General features: G+C 48.2%; 1 protein-coding gene across 1 annotated transcript; it reads right to left on the bottom strand.

The window, feature by feature from the left end:
- Positions 1 to 793: 793 nt before the first annotated feature.
- On the bottom strand, positions 794 to 11,769 carry LOC144135059 (uncharacterized). Its single transcript, XM_077667818.1, has 5 exons — positions 11,693 to 11,769; positions 8,158 to 8,252; positions 6,094 to 6,258; positions 4,509 to 4,598; positions 794 to 954 (listed from the first exon to the last, which is right to left on the bottom strand). The coding sequence occupies exons 1-5, from the start codon at positions 11,709 to 11,711 to the stop codon at positions 850 to 852; spliced, it is 474 nt and encodes a 157-aa protein (XP_077523944.1). The 5' UTR covers positions 11,712 to 11,769; the 3' UTR covers positions 794 to 849.
- Positions 11,770 to 13,187: the final 1,418 nt, after the last annotated feature.

Genomic DNA, 13,187 nt, shown 5'->3' with positions numbered 1-13,187 from the left:
ATTAAAGCCAGGGTGATGTGTTGAAAAAACAGCAGAACAGGCCAATTCAAGTTAGCCTATATCAATAGATTATGGCCTTCTGATCAGAAAGACCCCATAGTCACCAAAACCGAAGCATTCGTAAGCTATAAAAGACGAAGAAACGAAATGCAGGAGTCACCAGCACCGACCGGTTTCGCAATTAGAACTCTAGCGTCGACACCGGATGCATGTCCCAACATTCATGGACGAATATTTTGAATACTGGAAAACTGTAAGGTACCGATATGAAAATATTGAAAATAATGGTCCATTCTAGCGATGCGTAGCAAAATCTTTTTTTCATAGTGCTCCCATCGCTCGCATCGAGTAAAGTTAAGACTGCCATGGAAAACTAATGAGGAACGCTTTTGACGACGCCGAAAACCTTCATGCAGAAAAATTCAAGCCTGCCGACGGGAGGTCATCAGATATGTTGAATGTTATAACGAAAGCTGAATGTTATAACGAAAGCTTACAATACATGAAAAAAATTGCGCTCATAAACTATTTCCAGTTCAAAATTGTTTTTCTTCAGAATTGCTGGGCATGAGCGTTAAAAATGCACCAAATTCACAAACACGCCGCTTCAAAAATTGTTGCAGGAGCCATCCTCTTATATCCATCCTTCTTGTATCCTCATTGACGCTTATACAAGGAGGATCGATATAAGGGGATGGCTTCCCGGCAGCAAAGCCTCTAATAAACACTCAGAGAGTAGTCGGAGTCAAGGACGCTCAGTGGCTCAGTTTTCTGGGCGCACAGACCCCAACCCACCAAGACTCTTTATTAACCGAGCCCTGCCTGCCATGTCTTGAGCCGCCCGGCCGCCTAGAGCTTCTCGAACCAGTACTTTTCCTTGCTCTCTATGTAGAGCTTGTAGTAGGCGTGGGCGCAGTGGAAAGCGTGGATGCCACCCGTCATCAGGCCGAGCAACTGCGGAGTCGCAAGAAGCGGAACACGGCACTTTACTATAATCGTCATCGTCATCATTATCATCGTCGCCAACCCGGCCCCATCCACTGCAGGACAAAATGTATCTCACCATGTGTATGCCACTGTATATTACAAATACTCGCCTATGCGCCAGAAACGTGGAAGCTACCTACCGAAAAGGGTTCCGCTTAAGTAAAGGAAAACGCAGCGATGTATGGAAAGTAAAATGACAGATATAACGTGAGGAGACCGGAAGCGGGCAGACTGTATGAGGGAACAAACGCGTGTTAAGGACATCCTAGCAGAAATCAAAAGGAAGAAATGGGCTTAGGCAGTGCATGTAATGCGAAGGCAAGATAACCGCTGGTCACTAAGGGTAACGACTGCAATAGAAGGTAGGTGTAGCAGGGGGCGGCAGAAAGTTAGTTGGGCGGATGAGATTAAGAAGTTCGCGGGGATACGGCCGCTGCTGGCAAAAGAGACGGTTAATTGGAGAGACATGGGAGAGGCCTTTGCCCTGCAGTGGGCGTAGTCAGGCTGTTGATGATGAGGATACTAATCTCGTCAGTCCCCCTGATCTCCTGCCGCCCCCTTCTACGTTTGCCTCCTCTTGGAATATGCTCCGTTATCCTGAGGGAGGATCTACCATTTGTCTTCGCATTACGTGCCCTGCCCATGCACATTTGTTCATCTTTATTTTGACTAGGATGCCACTAACTCGCATTTCCTCTCTGACCCGCTCTAACTGTTACTTTCCTGGATTTTTAAAGGGAAATTGAGGACAAATATAAGCAGTTTTCTATCGACGCGGTACCTTGTTTTTTTCACAGAGAGACCACTCTCTCCAAAAATGGGACTTTTGTAAGCTAGAGAAGAACAAAAAAACGAAAGACAGGTGTCGCAAGTGAAATGCGTACGTAGACATCGATTTTTAGGAGCGGATCCTAGAGGCTACGCAGCGCCGCCATCCACTTGAAAAACCGTGGCGGCCCGTCATGCTCAGTAAGGACGTCATGAGTTTTAATTGATGAGGGAAGATTTTTTAATACGATACTCGCACCGATAAATGCGTGTTTCGTTGTCAGGCGAATGCCAATGTAACCGGAAAAAGCCAGAGTATAAATTTATAGTCAGAACAATCATTAGATGGAGTTGCCCTTAGTGTCCCTTTAATGTACAGGGTTGGTCAAAAGTTACCAGGTCACAAGGTCTGCTTTTCAGCGGCTGATCCTTCCACTTATGATAGCAATAACGCTATCAAGGTTCTCAGAGGTAAGAATGATACTTCTCCTATCATCTAAAGACATTTTGGGCCCGACTATAGTGCTTGAAAGCAGACCCTTTGGTCTGGGAACTTTTGACTGACCCTGTACTACACCCTATCATAGGATCGCTGTGCTGTCCTCAATTTAGGTTCAAGTCTGTTTGCTAGCCTGCGGGTTTCTGCCTCACTAGCTTTTTTTTACCATAGCGAAAACGCAAGGCAATGCAGCCGAACAGCAAGCCTAAAGCTCAAATGTACATTTGGTGTTGACCAGCTACATGGTGATAGCAATGAGCAATCGCTCATTACGCAACGATTAATTGCTCATTATCATCCACCTGAGCATAGGCATACGGCTGAAAGCGAAAGATACTGAGGAGGCAATCATGACTTGTCTGATGCACCAGGGACGCCTGGTCGGCCAGGCAGTCAGAGGGAAGCCACCCTTATAAAATGGTCTATAGACAGTCTACAGACTTCTTTTAGACTCTACTGCCTTCCTAGACATTTCTTTTTGTCTATTCATAGTCTATAGACTGTCTATACACATAAGTCTACTAAAGGTGTATGGCCATAAATATATAGATTGTCGATAGACTGTCTGTAGGATTTGTATTGCCTATTGTTTGTTCTCCAGGGTTTGTCTATAGAGAGCTATAGACTTTATAGACAGAAGTCTATGGACAGTCTATAGACTGCCTAAACATTTTTTGTAAGGGCAAGCTCCTCATGCGCAGGGCATGGGGGATATAGGCAATAGAAGCCTTTCTTTGCAGCCGCACGGCTTGCCGCAGGTGGATGCTAATGAGTAATTACTTCCTGACCGAAATCTACTCTGCCTTACGGATTTTCCCTGAATACATAGGACTACGAGAAGCTAGGCACATCCTAGTTAAAGTTAAAGCAGTATTATGGCTCTTGTGGCCGGTGTAGAGGGCCGGTCGATCGGCTATCTACTTGGTCTACGTCTAGTGTATTATTCCGGGTGTTTCGGCACTCGCTATCAAAAATTCAATAAGATGCGGATTCGAAGCTGAGAGAAAATATTTTTACGGAAAAACTGGCAGCCGAGGTAGACGTCAGTTACGAAGACAGTCATCACAATTAGGCAGTTAATGAAATAAAGTTTAATAATTGTCGTTTCAAATAGCACAGTCTGATGGTTAGTGCCAACTAGGAGTTCGAAGCCATGGACTAGAGGATATGCTGTATCAGTTTTTGAAATGGAGAAAAAGCCGTTCAATAAAGCTCTGCAGCGGGATTGGATTGGATTGGAGCAAACTTTATTTGTGCCTGCAGTTGGGCGCTCGCGCGCCCCGACGAGGGTCTACGTCGTCTACGAGGTTGCCGTTACTCGGCGCGGGTCTCCGCTCGCCGTTGCCGGGAATAAATTTCGTGCTTTTGCTCGCACGAAACTGAAACTGATAGAATGACACACCAAAAGCTGGGTACAACCGCAGCGTCCACTGATTACGTGTAGCAGTGACTATACGGCGCCAAATTCGAACTACCTGCTCCATTGTATACCATGGCATGCACGTTTTTTGCATTGTCGCTCTCAAAAATAAATACCGTGCAGCTAGAAATGACTATCATTTTCCTTCCACCTAGAGACAAAGCAAAATAATGTGCATGAATTGGTGCAGTAGCGACGGGAGTACGAATTTCTTTTTTTTTTCATAAGATGCGTGCGCGATACGGCAGTGGCAAGTGTGTGCTTGACAGCTGCCGCCATCTGTCGCACGCGGTTGTCACTAACATGAACTGCGCATGCGCAATTGACGCCGGTTTGTTTTCAACCAGTGTAGCTAGAGTGCCTAGAATATATTGGTGCTGAAGGAGGAGAAGGCTCCCGTGCTCAGAGCGGCCGTGTGAAAAAGGTGGACACTGCAGTGTCATCTGCAGACGGCGCGCACGTTGCTCCCACTTTCCTGCGCACCTCATGCGCTCACTTTCAACTCTGTGCGGAAAAAGCGGCGGATTTCTTCCTGCTGCAGAGCATTAGGCAATTGCATTTTTTTTCTTATCAAGAACTGATCTGGCATCGTCTTGTCCATAGTTTCAAGCTGCTCACTGGCACGGACGTCACTTATATTGAACACAATCCGAATTCGTAGATATCTAGCTAATTCGGTGCAAATGACGTCCGCCGCAGCAGACAGTTTGTTCCTGAAATGATATGCCCTATATTTGGAACTGTATACTGTTAAGTGCTCGCTGAAACACATGTATATATGTTCGTGTATAGGTCGTAGTTTAAGTTTGGAACGAACTATCCGCCAGTACTCACAGCTTGAAGCGACACCTCGCTAGAGCCTCGCACCATCATCAAGCAGCTCAGGATGTAGCAGGTAGCGCCCGTACCTTGGAAGAGGACGTACTGCAAAGGAACAGATTCGACACAGACCAAGCAGACATGAAAGCGTTACTGATGGCAAAAGGGCGAACCACGAGAGTCCCGAACCGAAACATAACGCCTTGAGAAAGGTTTCCAGCACTGCATAGGCACAGTCTATAACAACTGCGCCTTGAATCCTGCGCAAATGAATATTAAGCATACATGACAGGGTGTCCAATATACCGCGAATAATAACGGTGCTTCAGTGAACACAGTCGGAAATAGGGCGCTATAGCCTCGCATTAAATCTTACTGGAAAGCGGGAGGACAAAATTAACATGGCGAAGGAGGTAAGCCTAAGACCGTTAACCAGAGTATTGATAGAAAGACTGATCTTCATCTGGACCGAGACAGGTTCTTGTGTTGGCTAGCGAACTGTACCCTCCGTCCCGACCCTTGTAAAGTGTATTCTCAAGCACTTCATCTTCCCTGTCCTCTATCTGTCGCGAATCTACTGAAAAATGAGTTATTGCGAAAGGAAGCTCGGTAAGCGCAGGATAGAGTGCCACTAACAACGAGTAACCGGGGGTTGCGAAGTTGTTTCCTGATTCTTTTTTTTATACAACGACGGCTCTACCAGCGACTTTCTTATGGCTGAACGGCGTCGGCGGGCGTCGTAGTAATGCCGTAGTGGGACACTCCCACGTTAATCTGCTGCCCAAGAAAAACGCTGCCCTTATGGGCCAAAGCATGTGGAGCGGTGGATAGACGCTATTGAGAATGTGTCATCTGTCTGTCTGTCCTTTGGAGGTGCGGGCAAGGCATTTTATTTTTAATTATTATTTCTGCCCAAACTAGTCTGCCTGCCCTGCCTGCCCGCCCGTCCGTCCGTCCGTCTGCCTGCCTGCCTGCCTGCCCTGCCTGCCCGTCCGTCCGTCCGCTTGCCCGCCCGCCCGTCTGTCTGTCTGTCTGTCTGTCTGTCCGTCCGTCCGTCCGTCCGTCTGTCTGTGTCTGTCTGTCTGTCCGTCCGTCCGTCTGTCTGTCTGTCTGTCCGTCCGTCCGTCCGTCCGTCCGTCTGTCTGTCTGTCCGTCTGTTCGTCTGTCTGTCCGTCTGTCCGTCCGTCTGCCTGTCTGTCCGTCTGTCTGTCTGTCTGTCTGTCTGTCTGTCTGTCTGTCTGTCTGTCTGTCTGTCTGTCTGTCTGTCTGTCTGTCTGTCTGTCTGTCCGTCCGTCCGTCCGTCCGTCCGTCTGTCTGTCTGTCCATTCGATATTAGTTAACTATTATTAGTTAACCAGCCTGCTGGTTAGCCCGTCTCAGCTATATTCTGATGCACTGCTCATAACGCTGTGCCGAAAAAGGCGCTCTTCTAACTGAAAAAGCCTATATTTAAGAATTGTGCAAAGTCGTAGGTGAAACACCCTGCTCATGCCCGCAACTTATCGGAGTTTTTCATAGCCCTGCACGAGTGAAGAACACTGCGCATAAGATGGTCGCATATCGCCCACACCCGTCGGGCTATACATGCTCTCTCACTGACGTAGAAGAGGTAGGGCAGGATGCGGGCCGAGCTGTCGCTGAGAAGGCTGGAGGCCATCATGTAGATGCCGTTGAAGCTGAATGTGAAGGATGTCCCGGACAGGAGTCGAACCGCGTGCGAGTCCCTGTCGGAGCCCAACATCATGTACACGACGAGGCCGCCCACCTGCGACAAACATTGCCAGCGATCATTCTACAACCGTTCATTCCTGCGGTCCCACTAGAGCCCTCAAAGGCCCTTTCGATCAAAGGCGTCTCGTTTCACCAAAGCAGCAAGACCTGAAAGGAACAGCGACGCTGCTACAGGGTGCAGCTCAAAAGTGGAACAGTCGTTGGACTTTAGCGTCCTTGGCGTTGTAATAAGAGGCAGAAGTGAGAGCTTCATATTGAAGGGGATTATTTTATTCATTCGTTGAGCTTAGAAGTTTATTTTATCGTATTTCCTTCGGGTAATCACTACTCTTGGGCAAGCATCTCTCGTCAGCAAGCAGCAGCAGCAGGTTTTGTTTATCGCCACCACGGGCGCTCGGTGTTGCATGCACGGAGGAAAGAAAACTCTTTGCATGCTGCGTTTTTACTGTCTTGAGATTTTAGCATAATAAAGAGACACGTCTAACAACTAGATCCAGAGGTTTTATATTTTGAAGATGTTTTTGAATATATTTGACTGCTCGGAATTTCTCGTCTTTGCTTTTAGTTTTCGACGCTGGATGGCGCCGCGATCGCAGTTTCCTGAAGGCCGCTTCTTCGGGCGTCAAAGGTCTTGGAAGGCTTCCTTCGCCTCCAAGGCCCTTTGCGGCACAGGCGCGACATTTGTACTCTGTAGATGTGCACTGTGTGTCTTTTAACAGCAGAAACCTAACTAAATAAGGCATTTGTAGTGTCTTTGTGACAGGTCACAGGTGACAGGGGGTAGAGAGTCTAAAGAGGCAAATTAAGAAGCGCTCTTCAATGAATGGCGACATATGGCAACAGCTTTTAGTGGCCGCTTTCAGATGGCACAGCCGTCTGTAAGCACCTGAAAGGTGGTTACTGGGGCTAGTCACTTATTTTCAAGCGAAATTTAAAATGTTTCGTGGGGGCTCTCCCATCAACGTACAATCAACCATGTCCCGCGCCAGCTGCGGCTAGCCTGCGAACCTCCTAATCTCATCATGTAGTAAATAACACTACTTAAATGGAAACAGACGACAGAATGAATTTGGACTGCATCAATAGAGTACCGCGTTCTAATCGGAGACACCCAAAATGGAGCCTTGATAAGCTGGAAAAGATCCAAATTTAACCCGGCTAAACCTAAGCAACCAAAGCGAAAGCTTGAAAGTTAAGCAAGTAGACGCGGCTTGGCGTCTGTAACATGCATTAACAAAACCGACAGGTGCAACAGTATGGGGGATAAAGAGTCTAAAGAGGCAAATTAAGAAACTCTCTTCAATAGGCAATGGCGACATATGGCAAACGCTTTTAGTGGCCGCTTTCAGATGGCGCAGCCGTCTGTAAGCACCCGAAAGGTGGTTACTGGGACTAGTCACTTATTATAAAGCGAAATTTAATATGTTGCGTGGGGTCAGTTAAAAACCTATACTTTCCCGAATGCCTACATATAGTCCCTCATGTACCCTGCGATATATCAATCTCGCCGCATTCCATGCAATCATTCTAAAACTATATAAATCGTATACTGTGCGAGTGCCCTAAGCGCTTACAATGAATCCAACTCTCAAGCCACAATCAGCGGAAACTGCGTTGCTCATCTCGTGTCCGGGGGCACAACTCCGGACAGTGACCCGGGCCCTAGAGGTCACCCGGAAGCACGGACTTCCCGCCACCTAGCTGACGCCGTCGCAAGAGCCCACTTAAGACGTTTCAAGCTGCCCCCTGACCCTCCTTGTCTTTATGGCAATGAAGTTTTGCCACCTCTACCAACTGGTATGATTAGAGCTGTGCTTGGAATAACGCCATTTTTGCTTTAAGCCGCGGCGCGGCTAAACACCAGGCCAGACCCTTCCACTTGTATCCAGTGGAGAACGAACAATGCGTCGACATCCGGCGTCAGTATACTCACTATCTCCAAGAAGTTGAAGAGCCCGTTGACCGTGGCGATGTAATCGTTGAAGTCAATTCTAAAGGAGGGCTTCCTTCGGTAGCTCACCAGTGTCTCTGGGCAGTAAGAGAGAGACCGGCGAATGACCGAAACGTCTCGTGATATTGTGGAGAAATTCGAACACATTCACTCATATTGTAAGAATCGAACACCGTAAAACTGGGAAAACTAGGATTTTTCATTTCAGTTTGGCATTGAAAACTACATAAAACAAGCTGATGCGGCATATAGCGTTGGAACCTAGCCATTAGAGAGTTATAGCATAGCGCGATCCGCTACCGTGAACCGCTTCCGCGAGGCGCGACTGCGCGTGCGCAGAACGACCTAAGGGCGCCAGATGGCGCCACATGCCAGTCATCTGCGTGCACACCTGTCACGTCGAGACCAATTAACGCGTACTCAGTGGTCACGTGCCACTCTGTCAGTGGTTCACGTGGAAACGCATCACGGTAGCGTGTCGCGGATCGCGCTATGCTATAATTCTCTATTGCCGGTGTGTCCCACCACACAACCTCTCCACGCCGAGTATTATTTGTTCTTAATTCAACAGTATTTTTTTTTGCTTTCAGAAGCATTGCATTTTATTTTAGTTTACGGTCTGTCGGGCGCGCCCTACGGCGAGAAGCAACCCTCGATCTCTTCGCATCGTCGATGAATGGGTCTAAGATTTTGTTAGCAGACGGCGCCACAGCGTTTTACAATTCTTGGTGAAAGCGTTAACATTCGTCCACTAAAATAATAATAATAATAATTGGTTTTGGGGGAAAGGAAATGGCGCAGTATCTGTCTCATATATCGTTGGACACTTGAACCGCGCCGTATGGGAAGGGATAAGGGAGGGAGTGAAAGAAGAAAGGAAGAAATAGGTGCCGTAGTGGAGGGCTCCGGATTAATTTCGACCACCTGGGGATCTTTAACGTGCACTGACATCGCACAGCACACGGGCGCCTTAGCGTTTTTCCTCCATAAAAACGCAGCCGCCGCGGTCGGGTTCGAACCCGGGAACTCCACTAAAATTGCAATCGGCGAGAAGTGCGTGACTGTGCCGGAATAGCTTTGTTTGCGGGAACTGTAATCAACACTACGCTAGGACAAAGCTGTCTAATTAAGCTATGTCGTCTGAAGCTATATTCGTTTTAATGCGTAAACATGAGAAGCGCCATTAGCGCAAGTGCCCGGTGTTGACGGCAACGTGTGAATCCTCGTGGGAGAGGAAAACTGAGAGAAAGGGAGAGAGGAAAGAGGGTCGGATACAGTGGAGAGAGAGAGAAAGGGAGAGAAGAAAGAGGGTTGGATACAGTGGAGAGGTTTCCCTGCTTTTCTCTTTAAATTAAGTTTTTTAGCGTTTAGCTCCCTTTCTCTTTTTTTGTATTGGCTTAAAGCCCGGTAAAGCGTTGCTGGTCCAGGCTCCCTCTCTCTTTAATTTATGTTTCTTTTTGTATTTTTTTTCTGAGAGGACCAGTAAAAGGGTTAAAGGGACTGGATCACACCATCCGCCCGCCCCAGTCAAGGGGAACACTAATGCTAAAGCATACTTTGCCGAATGTATCGCAGTCATTAGAAAGTTTTGGAATAAGGTGATCATATATCGGTTAGGGAGATAAGAAAAATAGGAGAGTGCCAGAGCGCATGCGCAGAATGCAAGCGCCCCTTGAGTTAGCGGGCGACGCTAACCCCAAACAGGCAAGATAGGGTGTCCCATGATGCTGGGTATGGTTGGGAAACATGGCGGTGTCCGTCGAAGTGCGGGCCGCTCGCCTCACCCCCAATCTGTCGTTGCCACTTCACTCGTTCGCGGCAAACGAATATTGCGCGAACCTTTCTGTTGGTCTGAAAATTCCCGCACCATAAATTTCTGGCGACGAAACACCGTGGATTATAACATTACTCCTATAATAAGATACCACTTAAAAAACGACAGTTGTTAACACTGGGCCATGGTTCGCGGCGTCCTATATTAGTCCGCTGGCCAACCACAACAGTAAAGGAAATCAGATCTTTAATGTTTGGCCATATTAATCAAGCCACGTATGAAAACTCGAGGTTATAATTTGTTTCTTGTGATTAGTTTCTTGTTTAAGTAACAAGAAAAGTTTTAACTACGGACTACTTTTTGTCGTAGAGAAATTCTGCGTGGCGGTCATGAATGCATGTGCGGAGCTTCACAGCAGACTTCTTTTGTATCCGACTGTAGATCTGGCCAGCAGATAGGCTTGAGTATGCGTTTCTTGGTCGCCATGGAAACACGACATTTGAAAGCATATGTTCAAACAGGCTAGCGTATCTCACTTGAGAAGGAGGTTACAAAGAATAAAATTTCACGTAATAGGCTGTTTTCACTATATACTACTGCTTTTTTATTTTCCTCTAACGCCGTGACATCCGTCATTCTCTACTTTACATTCATGGATCCCTGGGAGCCCCCGTGCCCTCTTCCCCGCCATGTGTACGCATAGATTGAGAGGCGGATAAATGGACGGACAAAAATTAGCGAACACGGGGGAAGAAGACGGGAAAATTGGACACGTTTGAACGCTCGATTCATTAAAAATACAGAGCACTCAATCAGTGCAAATAAGTCTCCGGTGCTCAAAAATATTTCATTGTGCAGACGACACAGAGCATCAAGCCCGCTTAAGAGCAATTATAATGTGCCTATAAGATGCAGCGGAGAAAAGAACAGCCATATGTTGCTTTCGGGAAATGAATACCACTGGCACAACCTTCCCTCTCGTCCACCCTTGTAAACGCCCTCACGTCGCTCACGCCTCCCCAGCTTCTTCACCGTTCGCAGCTGCATTCTTTCAGTGGACCTCAGCAACAATGTGGAAACATATTCGAGAGATGGCGCTGGCTACTCAAAAGTGAAGGTAAAACTAAAAACAAGCAAAATACGGCACCGGCGATTGGGATAAAGTGGTGTGCACTGCCGATACTCCGCAAGATGTCCTAAGGGAATAGGGCTCCATGGGCACTCTCTCCCGTGTGCTATAGTCCATCCCTTCTAGTAGGCTAGTCGCGTCATATCAAAAATACAAACGACTAGGAACATCGCAGTCTTGCACTAAATTAAACCGATCACGTCAAAGCAATCCCGCTCCTTCACCTTATTCTCAGTGACAACGCCGAGGGGAGGCGAGGTTTGGCGGCCTGCAGGCCCCCGAAAATTTCCGGGTCACACCGAAATTGCCGGCCTGCACTAAAAGCACAGAGGCATTAAACCGATCCAAAAATTAATTCACCCTTCGCCCCTACGTACTCTTCGCGCCGCCACACTATAAATTTCCTGGCGCCGTTCCTGCCTAATTTTCAGGAAGCCTCAATAGCGACGCTTAGCTTCACGCAAGGACTCCGTTCAGCACTGCGCGTTCTCGGTTTCGTCTTGGGGTGACGAGGACAGACAAGGGAAGCTCGCATGTGAGTTCCTCCTAACTTTCCTGCAATGTCTCCAGCACCCGAAGGTTTCCGAAGGAATCGTATAAAGAAGGCACAGTACCTAGGCCTGTGAAGTTCATCTTCGTATCCGCTCTGCTTGTCAGCTCGTTAGCAGCGTTGTATGCTTCTTCTTCGAAGCACGGGGCAGCGCTTGTGTGCGCCAGTGGAACATGATGATGATGAAGAAGGGGGCGCTGCACCGCACAAGCCGATGCGATATGTGCACGCGCATTGTACGGAAAGCCAGACAATATAAGGGGTATTAAAAGACGATAGATTAAATAAAACAGACCGATTAACTTCATAATTTGTGGTTTTAGAGTTCATCATTGTGTTGGGGATATAAGGGCGGCAAACAGCGGAGGGGAACTTGATTTTTTTTTAAGGAAACGCTTGACGTGCGCTAGCACCACTTCACGCCAGGGGTATGCGCGTACGAAGGCCGAATCACATGGCCCCACTATTGGCGACGGTAAAATTGGTGTCCGGAGTGGCCAACAGACAAACTTTTCTTGGATAACGCCTTAAACGGCTTTATAAAATCAATGATGGCGAACTCCGGTTGTACAAAAGCCTGTTTTAGAGCGAAAAGCCCTGCCCCTCCCACGCTGAGCTTGAAGGTCATCTGGCTCTTGGATGTGTCCTCTAACGGGAGGTACGCCGCATGTGGAAAATCGCGCGTTGCAGGCGCCTCGATCTTCACCTTGGTCGCCACAGCTGCGCGCTTGGCAGCCACTTCCGCCACTGCGCTGGCTGCTGCTCGGCCGCTCTTCCTCGCCAGTTGCGTCAGGTGACGTGTGACGTGATTCGCCCTTGCTCTTGGCAGTCACGTCTGCCGTTGCGCCTACCGCCGCTCTGGACGCTCGCTCGTGCACTTGTGGCACGTGATCCATCACGTGATTTACTCTCGCTGAAGTCTTGAAAAAATAAAGACGAACCAAAGCTAAACCGTGTCTGACCTAAAGCCCCTCAATGATGCAAAAGTAACGCAAAGCTTTGAACTTTCCGGCTGCCTTCCTCTCCTAGCGCGCCGCCGGATAGTCGGGCCTCCCGTTGGTCGAGGCGCCGTGGTCACGTGTTAGCGCGAGACGCCAGCGCCATTGTTGGGGGTAGAAATCGCGCCTCGTTTTTCTTTTTGTACTGGAGTTTTGGCGAGAAGTTTAACTTTGGCGGTGTCCACGCGCTGCGGCGATGCCAAGCTTCTGTTGCGCTTGCGGGTGCAGCAACGGAGGAAGCAGCGGGAAAAGGTTGTTTGTCATTCCGTCTGGAAAAAGCAACGCCGAAAGGTTTGGCCGCATACGTTCGGCCGGGCAAACTTTGATAATGTGCTGGTCTTTGGGATGTGAGTGGACGTTCCACAGTTGTCAATAGGGTTTTCTCGGAAGATTTGGTCCGATGCGCGAGTGACTGCAGTCTTTCTTCGCAGCTAATGCCGTTCGACATGGTTTTAGATGGATTCGCTCACTCGCGGGCAACAAAAGCCGCGATTCTCGTTGTAGCTTCGCTGTTCATGCTGCTGGCTCTGCTAGGCTCTGCAGGTGTATATCTTTGCTGTC

Source organism: Amblyomma americanum, chromosome 5 (assembly GCF_052857255.1).
Source record: "Amblyomma americanum isolate KBUSLIRL-KWMA chromosome 5, ASM5285725v1, whole genome shotgun sequence".
NCBI lineage: Eukaryota > Metazoa > Arthropoda > Arachnida > Ixodida > Ixodidae > Amblyomma > Amblyomma americanum.
The sequence above is the reverse complement of the archived record's forward strand: the minus strand, read 5'-3'. Positions and strand labels throughout refer to the sequence as shown.